The 17,557-nt window shown below is 43.8% G+C and overlaps 1 protein-coding gene across 1 annotated transcript in view; it reads left to right on the top strand.

The window, feature by feature from the left end:
- Positions 1–2,082: 2,082 nt before the first annotated feature.
- The window catches only part of NWD2 (NACHT and WD repeat domain containing 2), a 301,930-nt gene continuing 286,455 nt past the window's right edge, over positions 2,083–17,557 (top strand). Inside the window, exon 1 of the mRNA XM_073574727.1 lies at positions 2,083–2,620. Within this exon, the coding sequence (XP_073430828.1) occupies positions 2,470–2,620 (151 nt within the window). The 5' untranslated portion in view covers positions 2,083–2,469. The remainder of the gene's footprint in view (positions 2,621–17,557) is intronic.

Genomic DNA, 17,557 nt, shown 5'->3' on the forward strand with positions numbered 1-17,557 from the left:
AAAGAGGTTACACAGTACAGCATCATCAAAATCTAACACTGAACACAGCGCCATCTGCTGTCTGCTCAACACAGTCCCAGAGCATAAGCCTGCAGCTGTTGTGTAATCCAGCAGGGAGCACACCATGGTCTGCACTGCTGTTTTGGGCTTAACATATGGTGTAGTTATATAAAAAAGCCAAGATGAACTATATATGCAGTGATCGAGAATATTTAAGGTGATTGGTAAATAGCATAAAAAACTGGCGATTGTTTTTCTTCTCCATAGCATCCATTAAAGAGTTAATACAATTGTAACGCATGTATTAGTGTTTGGCAAAATGACACTTAACAAAATTACAGCTTGTCTCAAAATCAATCTGTCATTTGCTGACATGAAAAATAAAGGAATGGAATGAACTGACAAATAAAACCAACTAGTGATGTGAACAGGAGCATCACAAAAACCTCACTGTGTATTCTATATACAGGTGCTTCTCACTAAATTAGAATATCATCAAAGAGTTCATTTATTTCAGTTCTTCAATACAAAAAGTGACACTCATATATTATATAGAGTCATTACAGAGTGATCTATTTCAAGTGTTTATTTCTGTTAATGTTGATGATTATGGCTTGTCGCCAATGAAAACCCAAAAGTGGTTATCTCAGTAAAGTAGAATAATTAACAAAAACACCTGCAAAGGCTTCTCAAGTGTTTAAAAAGATCTCTTAGTCTGCTTCAGCAGGTTCCACGATCATGGGGAAGACTCTGACTTGACAGATGTCCAGAAGGCAGTCATTGACACACTCCACAAGGGGAGGGTAAGCCACAAAAGGTCATTGCTAAAGAAGCTGGCTGTTCACAGAGTCCTGTATCCAAGCATATTAATGGAAAGTTGAGTGGAAGGAAAAAGTGTGGTAAAAAAAGGTGCACAAGCAACCGAGATAACTGCAGCCTTGAAAGGACTAATGAAAAGGCATTCAAAAAATTTGGGGGAGATTCACCAGGAATGGACTGCTGCTAGAGTCATTGCTTCAGGAGCCTCAACACACAGACGTATCCAGGACATGGGCTACAAGTGTGACATTCCTTGTATCAGGCCACTCATGACCTAGGTAAATAGGTAGGTAAATAGTGCTACAATGCTGACCAGAGGCTTTACTGAAATCATAGCTACTGGGAAAAAAATGAACTCATTCCTCTCATGAGCCGCCGGCTTTCAGTCATGGGAAGAGGCCGCTGTAAGCACACCTGACACTCTGATCGACAGCCGCCTCTGCAGCACATGAGTTCGTGGTCTATGCTTGGCCACACTCCCTCCAGGGCAGGCTCTGCTCACTCAAAAAGTTGGGACTGGCATGAAAAACGCTAAAAGTCACAACATTTTTCAACAACCACGATATGCACACAAATTATGCAACATTTCAAACTTTTATGCCAGAATTCTATTGATGACTATTTGATGAATCAGCCCAGAGTGTAGCTGAGCTGCTGCTATGTGACTACGTCCTGATGATTGGGAGCCAGAAACTGGGGAATGCTGGGCCTTACTGGAAGAGTCAAGAAGCTCTGCCAAGAAACCTACCTGACAAGGCATCTAGTATACTAAACTATCGAGAAGTAAGAAAGTACACGTATGTATAGATAGATGGGTGTGTATGGATAGATGATAGACAGATAATAGATAGATGATAGGTAGATAAATAGATATATAGATGATGGATAGATAGATAATAGATAGATAGATATATAGCTAAAAAGATAGATAATAGATAGTTGTGAGATAGAGATAACAGATAGATAGACAAGACAGATAGTAGATAATAGACAGATAATAGAATACATTTCAATGTTCCTATACTGAATGTCTATATATATTGGCTGCTGCTGCACTATATTCTATGCTGTGATCTCCGTGTACATTTACTACATATAAAAATCCAATAGCTGGGAGCCATGTACCCAGCCCTGCCCCAGGGGATACAGGGAGGTGCACTGCGCTGTCGGTCAATGCTGTGTGCACTGTGCACACTGCCCTTGCTGTCTGCGGTTTTCTGCACGGAGTTGTGCCCAGTTTGAACCATCCCGCCGTGGATGCCAGTGGTCTCTGGAGCAATGGCGCCCCTCCTCTCCTAGGCGCTGGGCAGGGGAGAGGAGGGAGATCAGGGAGTGAAGATTCTCCCAAGTCACATGTCCCCAGCAGCAGGAGCAATAGCTGCCGATCTGACAGCGAGAGAACAAGCTTCCCTCCGCCGCTGGCAGCCTGGCACTGCCAGTACATGGGGCGCACATCACTGCTCCCTGCGGTGCCGGGAGTCCTGGAGACAGCCCTGCTCTGCCACTGAGCGCTGTTTCTGCAGTAGTTGGCATGGCCCTTCTCCGTATGCAGGTGGTTAACCATTTAGTTGTGGGTGCCAGCGGGTAAGAAGTTGCCCAGCAGTGACTCGCCTACTTCACTTCTTGTCCCTGGCATGTGAAGCAGAAGACATGTGGCCGTCTGGAGCTACCAGTAGGGCACCGTGCCCCCGGGACTCAGCTATCAGGAGAGCAGCGTTTTCTGGGAACCTCTGCACAATGCCCCCACACCTTGTGCCAACAGGGAAGAGCGTCCGGGTCTTCATCAGTGCCAACCCTGAAGGTAAGCCGCACTTGGTTGTAACTGTCTCTGTGCATGGTGTGTGTGTGTGTGTGTGTGGTACAGATGTGGTATGTGCATGTGTGTGTGTGTGTGGTACTGGTGTGTGTGTGTGTGTGTGTGTGTGGTACTGGTGTGTGTGTGTGTGGTACTGGTGTGTGTGTGTGTGTGTGTGTGTGTGTGTGGTACTGGTGTGTGTGTGTGTGTGTGTGGTACTGGTGTGTGTGTGTGTGTATGGTACTGGTGTGTGTGTGTGTGTGTGTGTGGTACTGATGTGTGTGTGTGTGTGTGTGGTACTGATGTGTGTGTATGGTACTGATGTGTGTGTGTGTGGTACTGATGTGGTGTGTGTGTGGTACTGATGTGTGTGTATGGTACTGATGTGTGTGTGTGTGGTACTGATGTGAGTGTGTGTGTGGTACTGATGTGTGTGTATGGTACTGATGTGTGTGTGTGTGGTACTGATGTGGTGTGTGTGTGTGTGTGTGTGGTACTGATGTGAGTGTGTGTGTGGTACTGATGTGTGTGTGTGTGTGTGTGTGTGGTACTGATATGGTGAGTGTGTGTGTATGGTACTGGTGTGTGTGTGTGTGTGGTACTGATGTGTGTGGTACTTATGTGGTGTGTGTGGAACTGATGTGTGTGTGGTACTGATGTGGTGTGTGTATGGTATTGATGTGGTGTGTTTGCTACTGGTGTATGTGGTACTTATGTGTGTGTGTGGTACTGATGTGTGTGTGTGGTACTGATATGGTGAGTGTGTGTGTATGTTACTGGTGTGTGTGTGTGTGGTACTGATGTGTGTGTGTGTGGTACTGATATGGTGAGTGTGTGTGTATGGTACTGGTGTGTGTGTGTGTGTGTGTGTGTGTGTGGTACTGATGTGGTACTGATGTGTGTGTGTGTGTGGTACTGATGTGGTGTGTGTGTGTGGTACTGATATGGGGAGTGTGTGTGTATGGTACTGGTGTGTGTGTGTGTGGTACTGATGTGTGTGTGTGGTACTGATGTGTGTGGTACTTATGTGGTGTGTGTGGTACTGATGTGTGTGTGTGGTACTGATATGGTGAGTGTGTGTGTATGGTACTGGTGTGTGTGTGTGTGTGTGTGTGTGTGTGGTACTGATGTGGTACTGATGTGTGTGTGTGTGTGGTACTGATGTGGTGTGTGTGTGTGGTACTGATGTGTGTGTGTGTGGTACTGATATGGTGAGTGTGTGTGTATGGTACTGGTGTGTGTGTGTGTGTGTGTGTGTGTGTGGTACTGATGTGGTACTGATGTGTGTGTGTGTGTGGTACTGATGTGGTGTGTGTGTGTGGTACTGATATGGGGAGTGTGTGTGTATGGTACTGGTGTGTGTGTATGTGGTACTTATGTGTGTGTGTGGTACTGATGTGTGTGTGTGGTACTGATATGGTGAGTGTGTGTGTATGTTACTGGTGTGTGTGTGTGTGGTACTGATGTGTGTGTGTGTGGTACTGATATGGTGAGTGTGTGTGTATGGTACTGGTGTGTGTGTGTGTGTGTGTGTGTGTGTGGTACTGATGTGGTACTGATGTGTGTGTGTGTGTGGTACTGATGTGGTGTGTGTGTGTGGTACTGATATGGGGAGTGTGTGTGTATGGTACTGGTGTGTGTGTGTGTGGTACTGATGTGTGTGTGTGGTACTGATGTGTGTGGTACTTATGTGGTGTGTGTGGTACTGATGTGTGTGTGTGGTACTGATATGGTGAGTGTGTGTGTATGGTACTGGTGTGTGTGTGTGTGTGTGGTACTGATGTGTGTGTGTGTGGTACTGATGTGTGTGTGGTACTGATGTGGTGTGTGTGTGTGTGTGTGTGCGTGTGTGGTACTGATGTGGTGTGTGTGTGCGTGTGTGGTACTGATGTGGTGTGTGTGTGTATGGTATTGATGTGGTGTGTTTGCTACTGGTGTGTGTGGTACTTATGTGTGTGTGTGGTACTGCTGTGTGTGTGTATGGTACAGATGTGGTGTGTGTGTGTGTGGTAGTGATTTGGTGTGTGTGGTAGTGATGTGGTGTGTGTGTGTGTGGTACTGATGTGTGTGTGTGTGGTACTTATGTGGGGCGTGTGGCATCCAAGTGGGACTTTAGCTGCTGTTGAACATTTTTTTTAATTACACGTAGCAATACTAGTTGTACTTTCAAGTGTCCAAAAGCATTATATATACTGTGTGTGTGAGTGTTGTGTGTGTTTAACTATTGTGGTCTCTGTGCAAGTTGTGAGCCCGATCGGGGACAGTGATGATAATGTGTGCAGACTTTAAAGCGCTGCGGAATATGTTAGCGCTATATAAAAATAAAGATTATTATTATTATTATTATTATTATTATTATTAAGTTGTGTGTGTGTTACTGATATGGTGTGTATGTGTAGGGTGTGTTTCTGATGTGTGTGTTACTGATATGGTGTGTTTGTGTAGGGGGGTGTTACTGATGAGTGTGTTACTGATATGGTGTGTATGTGTAGGGGGTGTTACTGATGTGTGTGTTACTGATATGGTGTGTATGTGTAGGGGGTGTTACTGATGAGTGTGTTACTGATATGGTGTGTATGTGTAGGGGGTGTTACTGATGTGTGTGTTACTGATATGGTGTGTATGTGTAGGGGGTGTTACTGATGAGTGTGTTACTGATATGGTGTGTATGTGTAGGGGGTGTTACTGATGTGTGTGTTACTGATATGGTGTGTATGTGTAGGGGGTGTTACTGATGTGTGTGTTACTGATATGGTGTGTATGTGTAGGGGGTGTTACTGATGAGTGTGTTACTGATATGGTGTGTATGTGTAGGGGGTGTTACTGATGTGTGTGTTACTGATATGGTGTGTATGTGTAGGGGGTGTTACTGATGTGTGTGTTACTGATATGGTGTGTATGTGTAGGGGGTGTTACTGATGTGTGTTACTGATATGGTGTGTATGTGTAGGGGGTGTTACTGATGAGTTGCTTACTGATATGGTGTGTATGTGTAGGGGGTGTTACTGATGAGTGTGTTACTGATATGGTGTGTTTGTGTAGGGGGTGTTACTGATGTGTGTGTTACTGATATGGTGTGTTTGTGTAGGGGGTGTTACTGATGTGTGTGTTACTGATATGGTGTGTATGTGTATGGGGTGTTACTGATGAGTGTGTTACTGATATGGTGTGTATGTGTAGGGGGTGTTACTGATGTGTGTGTTACTGATATGGTGTGTATGTGTAGGGGGTGTTACTGATGAGTGTGTTACTGATATGGTGTGTTTGTGTAGGGGGTGTTACTGATGAGTGTGTTACTGATATGGTGTGTTTGTGTAGGAGGGGTTACTGATGTGTGTGTTACTGATATGGTGTGTATGTGTAGGGGGTGTTACTGATGTGTGTGTTACTGATATGGTGTGTTTGTGTAAGGGGTGTTACTGATGAGTGTGTTACTGATATGGTGTGTATGTGTAGGGGGTGTTACTGATGAGTGTGTTACTGATATGGTGTGTTTGTGTATGGGGTGTTACTGATGTGTGTGTTACTGATATGGTGTGTTTGTGTAGGGGGTGTTACTGATGTGTGTGTTACTGATATGGTGTGTATGTGTATGGGGTGTTACTGATGTGTGTGTTACTGATATGGTGTGTATGTGTAGGGGGTGTTACTGATGTGTGTGTTACTGATATGGTGTGTATGTGTAGGGGGTGTTACTGATGAGTGTGTTACTGATATGGTGTGTATGTGTAGGGGGTGTTACTGATGTGTGTGTTACTGATATGGTGTGTATGTGTAGGGGGTGTTACTGATGTGTGTGTTACTGATATGGTGTGTATGTGTAGGGGGTGTTACTGATGTGTGTGTTACTGATATGGTGTGTATGTGTAGGGGGTGTTACTGATGAGTGTGTTACTGATATGGTGTGTATGTGTAGGGGGTGTTACTGATGTGTGTGTTACTGATATGGTGTGTATGTGTAGGGGGTGTTACTGATGAGTGTGTTACTGATATGGTGTGTATGTGTAGGGGGTGTTACTGATGTGTGTGTTACTGATATGGTGTGTATGTGTAGGGGGTGTTACTGATGAGTGTGTTACTGATATGGTGTGTATGTGTAGGGGGTGTTACTGATGTGTGTGTTACTGATATGGTGTGTATGTGTAGGGGGTGTTACTGATGTGTGTGTTACTGATATGGTGTGTATGTGTAGGGGGTGTTACTGATGTGTGTGTTACTGATATGGTGTGTATGTGTAGGGGGTGTTACTGATGAGTGTGTTACTGATATGGTGTGTATGTGTAGGGGGTGTTACTGATGTGTGTGTTACTGATATGGTGTGTTTGTGTAGGGGGTGTTACTGATGTGTGTGTTACTGATATGGTGTGTATGTGTATGGGGTGATACTGATGTGTGTGTTACTGATATGGTGTGTATGTGTAGGGGGTGTTACTGATGTGTGTGTTACTGATATGGTGTGTATGTGTAGGGGGTATTACTGATGAGTGTGTTACTGATATGGTGTGTTTGTGTAGGGGGTGTTACTGATGTGTACCCTATGTAAAGGTGTTAGATTGTAAGCTGTGATGGGCGGCCGATGTCTCTGCTCATCCTGGTGTCTCGGGCAGTATTTCTCGTCTTTGCCGTGCCTTTGAGCTGGTGACTTCTGAGTTGTGGATCTTGTGTTATGGGTTATGTAATGTGTGTGATGTGATGATTGCTTGGACTCCTGGTCCTGTGTGGTATCTGTCAGGGTAAAAGGTTACTCTGCTTCCTAGTATATATGGTGGTCTTTAGAGCAGTATATGGGAGAGCATACATCTGCTCTGCTCTCTAATGTAACACAGATGCAGATTTACATGTGTGTTTAACCCTTCATTAACATGACTGTTCCTACTATTTGGGGAATACAGTGTGTGAGCATGTCCTCATCAGTAAGTGTATTTATAGTAAGCCCACACGCCTCATTGAGCCTGAGATGAATGCCTGGGTTGCAGAAGATCCATCACACATTAGTCTGATGTCTACACTTCCCGGGAAGGTTTTTATGATTCCTTACAATGTGCTCAGATGTCACACACTGGTGAAGTGTGAACCCTGCGGAACAAATGACTGGCATGTGTTCACAGCACCCTTCATCGAGACACTAAAAAGTAGGTGCCCCAGATTCGCCAGAAAAAGATGTTACTGATATAGCAGCAAGCAGAACACAAAGTACAACAGTGGCTGTATCTGAGGCAGGGGACCAGACCAGGAGACTAGACCAGTGGACCAGACCAGGGAACCAGACCAGGAGACCAGACTAAGGGATCAGACCAGTGGACCAGACCAGCAGACCAGACCAAGGGATCAGACCAGTGCGCCAGACCAGTGCTCCTGACCAAAAGACCAGACCAGGAGACCAGACCAGTGCTCCTGACCAAGAGACCAGACCAGTGGTCCAGACCAGGGGATTAAACCAGGAGACCAGACCAGGAGACCAGACCCAGGGATCAGACTAGTGCTCCAGACCAGTGGTGCTCCAGACCAGGGGACCATACCAGGGGATCAGACCAGTAATCCAGACCCGGAGACCAGACCCAGGTATCAGACTAGTGCTCCAGACCAGTGGTGCTCCAGACCAGTGGACCAGACCAGTACGCCAGACAAGGAGACCATACCAGGAGACCAGACCAAAGGAACAGACCAGTACGCCAAACCAGGAGACCATACCAGGGGATCAGACCAGTAATCCAGACCCGGAGACCAGACCAGGAAAGGTGACAGCTGTCCATGAGGAATGTAGGACAAGTATATGGACATACAGTGCATGCAAGACATGCATGTACAGCAGAACTGATCCAGGGCAGCAGATGCAGCAGTGCTGAATTTGGTGCGGTTAGAAAACTTCACCCTTGAAGAGGGAGTGAAGAAACACACACATATATATGTCGATGTATTTATATTCACACAGATGTATATATATGTGCATACATTTATGTATAGATATATATATATACACATATAAGTATACACATACATTTATATATATAAACATATATATGTATGTAAATACGTATATGTATGGGCATAAATGTATATATATACTGTATATACAGTTTACACACATATATATGTATACACATACAGTATATACACACGTATATGTATGGGCATAAATGCATATGTACAGTATATATATACACAGTGTACACACACACATATACAGTATATGTACATATATACACAGGTATATGTATGTACATACCGTTATGCACATTTATGTATATATTATACACAGTATTCACACACATATAAATCACGTGTCTGACTCCGCTTCTTCTGATGCCACAATCTCCTTTTACATAGGACTGCTCTTTGATGTATACATTGCTTTGTTTCGTTCTGTCTCCACCCCGTCCATTACTCCAGCAGCGGGGCAGACTGTGACTGCAGAGCAGTAAGTTTTGATGTTGTGCATCGGTGACATCATGGTCTACAATAAGCGTTGACCTCACTGTGATCAGAGCCGGGGACGTGAACACTTTTCTCTGCGCTGAATGCTAAGTTGTCATGTAAAGCACAAGAAGCGGATGGAGCCAGACAAGATCCCACCCGTCCGCTGGCGACCCACCGCTCCCTTATCTGTGACCTTGCTGCGATGCCCGGCGATTCCCCAGGCTTCTCTGTATAATGCGAGCTCCCTTGGTCTGGAGCTGTAACCGGATCGCCCACATTATGGCTCCCAATATTGCTCTGTGTATTTCCAGCTTACACGAAGGAAAAACTGGCAGCAGCTCAAGCGATCAGTGTGTCATGTAATATTTGCTGATAAATCATTTCCTGCGACCTCATGTAAGAAGCTGCTGGTATCGGTATTTGCTTACACATTATAACTGAGCCAGTCTGGTCTTCGATTGCTATCCGCTGCGCTGGTGCTGAAAGCAACCTGGTCTCCAAGGGTCACTCCCTGACGAGGACAGGTGGAGGAGGCCATTGTTACTTTCATTGTCAGTGTTTTCTTCTTTGTGATGACCCTTTGCTTCTGCATCATGAAGACTTCCCTTTACCACCCATCAGCGCGTCCGTAGGTAAATGCTGCTATCACTAGGTGGGTCGCAGTAGTCTTTTATAAGGTAAGCTTTACCCTTACGTTTAGCACCACACCACTCCATGACTTAAAGCTTCCAGCTTGCTGGGGGACTGGGTTCTCGTGCTTGATTGACAGCCAGACCTGCAGCGGTGTTGACCCGCTGATTCGTCCTGTGCGGCCTCTGATACTGCAGACAGATGCAATCTCGTCCGTGCGGCATCGGAGGAGCACTGGATCTGGTTGGGATCTAGAGCTAAGCGCGCACTCCTCCAATCCTGGCCAGCTTCAGTGCAGTGCTTACAAGCCTAATAGGAAAAGCTTGTAAGCGCTGCCGATGTTTGACCGCTGCCACCACACCCCAGCAGCATCCTAAGCGATGAGCTATATGAAGTAAAAAAATAGGAAGATGAGATATAAAACTACCTTATTATGCCACCTGTGGAGAAAAAACACTTTGTCTTCTGCAGGTTTTATGCCACCTGTGGAGGTAGCGACCCTTTAAGGCAGTGTTTTACCTTTTAATGCGGCTTGCAATATGGCTACTGATTGCACCCGATCCACAAGTGCTCCTCTTTGGTGTATGGAAGGGTTTAGCTGATCGAGCAAGTTACCCTTCAATCAACGCAATTTTGTGAAGTTGAGACTGGGTGTCCTTAAAGGGAATCAATCAGCAGGTTTTTGTTACATAGCATTATCATGTAGCAGCTGGGACACAGATTTCAGCGATGTGTCAATTATTCGGCTACGTGCTGTTGTTTCCATACCATGAAGGTTTTATCACCAGGAAATTATCACAGGCTAGATTACTGGCCTCTTCCAACCACGCCCCTTTCTCTGATAAGCAGCTCACTGTCAATAGACAATGTAACATAGCATTATAATGTAGCAGCTGGGACACAGTTTTCACAGCGATGTGTCATTTATTAGGCTGTGTGCTTTTGTTTCCATACAATGAAGGTTTTATCACCAGGAAATTATCACAGCCTGGATTACAGGTCTGTTCCAACCACGCCCCTTTCTCTGATAAGCAGCTCACTGTCAATAGACAATGTTACATAAAGAAAAAAACTGGAGGCTGAACTGAGAAAGTAAGTTAATGTGTATGCACAATGTAAGTGCTTATTAACACATGACCTTAACATAGAGAAAACAAAAACAAAAAACACAAATATCCTAAAATAAAAAATTGAAAAATAAACTGCAAATAATGCATAAAGGTAATAATAATAAGGGTATTTAGTAAACATAATTTTGATCAAAAGAATGTACAAGCCATCCCGCCACGTCACGGCAACCCTTGTGGGACAGTCCTAACTCTAGTATTTAAAACCTTTCCACTTGCCAAGTGACGTGAATGTGAACAAGGATTGAGGGACTGAACCTCTAGTAAAAGCTTAGACCAGACAGGATGGATTTCCCTGCTCAGAAAGAGGGCGGTCACACCCATATATGCACAGAATGCACAAAAGAGCCTGGTGCTACTTGTAAGAACTCTGATTCTATCACAACAGCTGAACTCAGATACATCGCTGGAATCAGGGTCTCTTTTCCTACATTATGCTGCTTTCAGATGAGGTAGCAAAAACCGGGCAACCTGGTGACAGAGTGCACACGCTGCGGATTCACCTGTGGATTTTTCCGTCCGGATTTGCAGGTAAAGAATTGACATGCTGCGGATTTAAAACCGCAGCAAATCCGCGCGTAAAAAAACGCAGCATGTGCACTGCAGATTTGAAATGCCATTGGCTAACATTGTACTGTACACTGTCTGCGGAACTGCTGCGGATCCGCAGGGCCAAATCCGCAGCAGAATCCGCAGCGTGTGCCCACACCCTAAGAAGACCAACTATAGTTTTATTAGCAATATTGGAAGGTGAAAATATGAAATTGAGTTCTTTTTCTGAAGAAAACAATCTAGTAGTGCAAGCTATGGAGGTCGATGACTTCTAAATATATGTTCAAGCTTTTTAAGAACCTAACAGCATACATACAGTCATGGCCAGAAGTATTGGCACCCTTGAATTTCTTTCAGAAAATGAAATATTTCTCCCAGAAAATTATTGCAATTTTTTTTGTGTTGTTCCAATACGCATACACGAAATGAACACGTGTATAATAAAACATATGGAATTGCAATAATTTTCTGGGAGACACACTTCATTTCCTGTAACAATTTCAAGGGTGCCAACACTTACGGCCATGACTATAACTACTGTAGAGAAGTTAGCTGGGCCGGGCACCCATTCCACACAGCTGTTTTGGTATAGCCCACTTGTCCCTCATCAGTGTTAGCACTTACAGGGTATATTCCTCCATAGTTGATGCTATCTACAGTACATGTAGTCATGTCAGCACATGAAATATAATGGTGTCCTGGGCAGAGGGTTTTGTAACCAGCAAAAAAGAAAACTAATAAAATAAAAAAATATGTTATTTACATTAAAAGCAAAAAAACGCTAAAAAAAAGACACACTCTACAAATGATGTTGTAGAGGTGTGATTTGTAAAAAGTAGATTACCAAAAATACATATGATAGGGTATATGGAGGGTTATTAATTCTCTCCTAGTTACCGTACCTTGCCGCGGAGGTTGGCCTCCTTTTAGCGATATGGCGCCCCCGATCAACTTCCGTATTCCTGAATACCCTATTACACGCCTAAACTATAATCAGAATGTAGCTCAGATAGTGAAACAATATTCATGTACGCGTCAGGACAAGTACCCAGACACTACAATGGGTGATAAGTATCATGTTATTATTATTTTCTACTAATTTTGTTTGATTCCCATTTCAATGGGCATGCTTATGCACGTTCTTGACTACGGGACATGGAGACTAACTAGTATCTTGAATATTAGTTTTTTATGCTTATTCATATAATCAAAAGACAATGTATACATTATTTCAGAGCCTAGAGATTGTGTGATGAGCATTACATGTATATATGTATACTGAATCTTGTGTATTGTTTCTTATTGATGGTTACTTCTTCCTGCATACTCTGATTAGTGGCTAAATGTATTGTTTCATCAGTGCATTTGTCTTATCTTTTGATATGCACATATATGATATTAATGAATATTGTTTCACTAAGCTACATTCTGATATATAACAAGGTAGTCAGGGAAACTGATGTTGAGCGGGGCCGCCATATTGCTAACATTAGGGTGTCAACTTCCATGGCAAGGTAGGGTAACTAGTAGGGAATATCTAGGAATTAATAGCCCTTCATATACCCTATCATAATATATTTGTAATTTTGGTCAACCGTGGAAACTATACTTTTTTCAAGTCACACCTCTATAATATCATTTTTAGAGTGTGTCTTTTTTGTGAGAGTTTTTTTGTGCTTTTAATATAAATAATGAAGGTTATTTTTTAGGGGTCTATCTTTTTTGGTGGTTCCAAAGTTATGGAAGCCCTGCGTCTTATTCTTTCTCGGTGGTTTGAAAGTTATGGAAGCCCTGCTTCTTATTCTTTCTTGGTGGTTCGATAGTTATGAAGCTCTGTTTCTTATTCTTTCTCGGTGGTTCGAAAGTTATGGAAGCCCTGCTTCTTATTCTTTTTTGGTGGTTCGAAAGTTATGGAAGCCCTGCTTCTTATTCTTTTTTGGTGGTTCGAAAGTTATGGAAGCCCTGTTTCTTATTCTTTCTTGGTGGTTCGAAAGTTATGAAAGCTCTGCTTCTTATTCTTTCTCGGTGGCTCCAAAGTTATGGAAGACCTGTTTCTTATTCTTTTTTGGTGCTTCGAAAGTTATGGAAGCCCTGCTTCTTATTCTTTCTCGGTGGTTCGAAAGTTATGGAAGCCCTGGTTCTTATTGTTTTTCGGTGGTTCGAAAGTTATGGAAGCCCTGTTTCTTATTCTTTTTCAGTGGTTCGAAAGTTATGGAAGCCCTGCTTCTTATTCTTTCTTGGTGGTTCGATAGTTATGAAGCTCTGTTTCTTATTCTTTCTCGGTGGTTCGAAAGTTATGGAAGCCCTGCTTCTTATTCTTTTTTGGTGGTTCGAAAGTTATGGAAGCCCTGCTTCTTATTCTTTCTTGGTGGTTTGAAAGTTATGGAAGCCCTGCTTCTTATTCTTTTTTGGTGGTTCGAAAGTTATGGAAGCCCTGTTTCTTATTCTTTCTTGGTGGTTCGAAAGTTATGAAGCTCTGTTTCTTATTCTTTCTCGGTGGTTCAAAAGTTATGGAAGCCCTGCTTCTTATTCTTTCTCAGTGGTTTGAAAGTTATGGAAGCCCTGCTAATTATTCTTTCTTGGTGGTTCGAAAGTTATGAAGCTCTGTTTCTTTTTCTTTCTCGGTGGTTAAAAAGTTATGGAAGCCCTGCTTCTTATTCTTTCTTGGTGGTTCAAAAGTTATGAAAGCTCTGCTTCTTATTCTTTCTCGGTGGTTCGAAAGTTATGGAAGCCCTGCTTCTTATTCTTTTTTGGTGGTTCGAAAGTTATGGAAGCCCTGTTTCTTATTCTTTCTTGGTGGTTCGAAAGTTATGAAAGCTCTGCTTCTTATTCTTTCTCGGTGGCTCCAAAGTTATGGAAGACCTGTTTCTTATTCTTTTTTGGTGCTTCGAAAGTTATGGAAGCCCTGCTTCTTATTCTTTCTCGGTGGTTCGAAAGTTATGGAAGCCCTGGTTCTTATTGTTTTTCGGTGGTTCGAAAGTTATGGAAGCCCTGTTTCTTATTCTTTTTCAGTGGTTCGAAAGTTATGGAAGCCCTGCTTCTTATTCTTTCTCAGTGATTCTAAAGTTATGGAAGCCCCGCTTCCTATCAATATTTTGGTTTTTCAAAGAGTTTTGACCATAAAATTAGCTGAGGGTGCAACCATAATCTTCAGGTTGACCCCATTCCAATGCTCTAACCATTGGTAGTATTTAGCCTGGAAAAAAAAAATAATCATAGTACTACATGATATTTCTTGCTTACAGTTAATTCCAAGGGCACGGAGGTCTCCGACCTCAAACTTTAGATATTCAGTCACTTCTCATCTATGTATATAAATACCTTTCTCTCTACAATCATTTTTAAATCTGTCATCTTATTTTACAAAGTTTTTTCTGGTCCATTAAATGTAAGAATTTTTGATACCGAGGACAATATGTTCTGCCTGTCAAAGAATCAGTGATATATCTCTCGTAGGCCGGTTTCACATTAGCGCATTTTCAGCGCGCGCACGGCCGGGGGTAGCTCCGCCCCCGATCCGGCTCTCTGCCCGGCGTGCCCGCCCCTTCCTTGTAGCGCCGCCTCCTAGTGGACAGCGGCGCCTGCGATCGGCGCACCCTATCTTTAGCATAGGGTGCGCCGATCGTGCGCAGGCCGTGCGCTAGTTGCGCTTTGACCTGCGCTGCGCACTTTTGACGGTGCGCCGTGTGCGCCAAAATCCGAAAAGTTTGATTTTGGCGCGCACGGCGCACCGTCAAAAGTGCGCAGCGCAGGTCAAAGCGCAACTAGCGCACGGCCTGCGCACGATCGGCGCACCCTATGCTAAAGATAGGGTGCGCCGATCGCAGGAGCCGCTGTCCGCTAGGAGGCGGCGCTACAAGGAAGGGGCGGGCACGCCGGGCAGAGAGCCGGCTCGGGGGCGGAGCTACCCCCGGCCGTGCGCGCGCTGAAAATGCGCTAATGTGAAACCGGCCTCAAAATGCAAACATCACTAGACACCCACAACGCACAATTTACAAAATCAATCAGCTGAAATAAAGAGACTTTAATTTAAAATATTGAAATCTGGAAAGAAAAAATAAAGAATAAGAGAAAAGAATTTTTGTAAGTGTCCATAGCCTCTGCACAGGTGTCTGGACCCTGTAGAGCGGCACATGGAGTTCATGTTACAGAACCATAGGCAACGTGGTGACATCCCAACAGCTGATTTATTTTTTATATTTATTGCTTATTTATATTGAGTATATCAGCTTTGGATAATTCAATGATACACAGACAAGTGCATGATGAAATGCTAGGAGTTGTCTCATCATATAGAACCTCTTATTGGAGGCACAATGGTGCGCAGCCGATATTTCCCTTGTAGTAGATGAGGCAGAAAAAAAATTGATATGATAACGATATAGATGATTCAGCTGCTGAAGAGAAGACCATAGGGATATTATTGAAAACGTCTCTAATTATTGAAGCCCCCCCTTCTATTCAAGCCATATGGTCTTCGAATGTCTTCAGGAGATAATCACTTTAAATGGAAGTGTCGATCTTTATTTGTCTAGATCCAAATACTGTACACTCCTACAAAAGCATCCCCCCTTACATTAGAGCATCGGTCACAATCAAATGAGCTATCAAGAGGCACAGATGACACAGTAGTGCCATAAAGGAGTGCAGTCATGTAAATGCTTCCCATTATTGCGGTTTTAACCCTGGCATGTCAGGGTAAAAACCGCATTGGTGACTATTGCAGCCATGCTTGTATTTTAATGAAATAAATAAAGAAAATTCTGGATTTTACTCCTTGAGCTGGACTTTCCTTTTTCTAAGAAGTATTCCAGGACGTCCAAGTGGAGACGTGTCCTTGCTCGGACCTTGCTGCAGCATCAATGAGGGGTGAGCTGAACTACATCCTTTTTTCTCCAATGCTTCCCTGTTGACTGGCCAAGACGAACCAGAAGGCCACATGTATGGTAATAAGAAGAAATTATGGATGTAGGCACATTATCTCTCTTGGTTGATTGCCCACCACATCTCATTAAGTTTGGGGTGGGGGTTCCTCTCCACTTTCTTCTGCTATTTTGCATTAATAAGGAGACCCAACAGTGTCTGTCTCCGTGAACTTTAATAACAAATGAAGAAGCCCTCCCATAAAGATTTTTTTGCATTAAACATCTAAACATCTATGTATGTAAATGATAGTGTATGTGTATTAATAATATACACACCTACCAATGCCCTCTCTGGGATCCGGCGACGTTCTGCTCCTCTTCTCAGTGACGTCAGCTCTTTATGTTCTGTTCATGAGCCGGACATCTCTTTTACAACGTAAGTCTATGGAGTCTCCTTCTATGGCTCGTTCTGGTGCCCATAGGCTAGTTTCACACTAGCGTTAGGAGGCGCAGCGCAGGGCCGCCGCTAAGCTCCGCCCCGGCCATGCCCCCTCCGGTCAGCTCCTCCTATGGGCGCATGATTCTGCATGCGACCGGCGTACCCTATATTTAGCGTTGGGTATGCTGGCCATGTGCTGGTATATTTTTGCCGGCGCATGCGCCTTTTTTGCACTGCGCCGAGCGCACAAAAATGCAACACGGTGCGTTTGGTGCATGTCGGCGCAGCGCAAAAACATACCAGCCCATGGCCAGCGTACCCAACACTAAATATAGGGTAAGCAGGTCGCATGCAGCGTCATGCGCCCATAGGAGGAGCTGACCGGAGGAGGCGCGGCCAGGGGTGGAGCTTAGCGGCGGCCCTGCGCTGCACCTCTTAACGCTAGTGTGAAACTAACCATAGATGTACATTGTAAAAGTGTGACCTAGAACGTTTGAAGAGCGGTGACTTCATTGAGAAGAAGAGAACGTCACTGGATCCTCAAAAGAGCGGTGGTAGGTGTGTATATTAATGCACTCACACTCCATTCCATGCATATGTACATATGTTTAGTGAAAAAACTTCATAGGATTGCTCTTTAACAAATATATGAAGTTCTAATAAATAATGCAGGTAAATAAATATTTTATATTCTCTTATAAAGATTTAATAGTGATTATGAAAGAGTAAATATTTTTTCAGTTTGTTTTTATAATTCATAAGCCCAAGGAAAGATAATATATTTGATTGGAGAAACCAATTCTTTCTCCAGTTTCTTCTCTTGGTCTCCCACCTGTCTGATGCGCTGATTATTCACTCTCAAAATTTGCTCAAATCTGTGTTCAGATCTGTTTCACTGAGGGATCAGATTCCA

The sequence above is a fragment of the Dendrobates tinctorius genome, unplaced genomic scaffold (assembly GCF_039654945.1).
Source record: "Dendrobates tinctorius isolate UK_male_01 unplaced genomic scaffold, ASM3965494v1 ptg000039l, whole genome shotgun sequence".
Taxonomy (NCBI): Eukaryota; Metazoa; Chordata; class Amphibia; order Anura; family Dendrobatidae; genus Dendrobates; species Dendrobates tinctorius.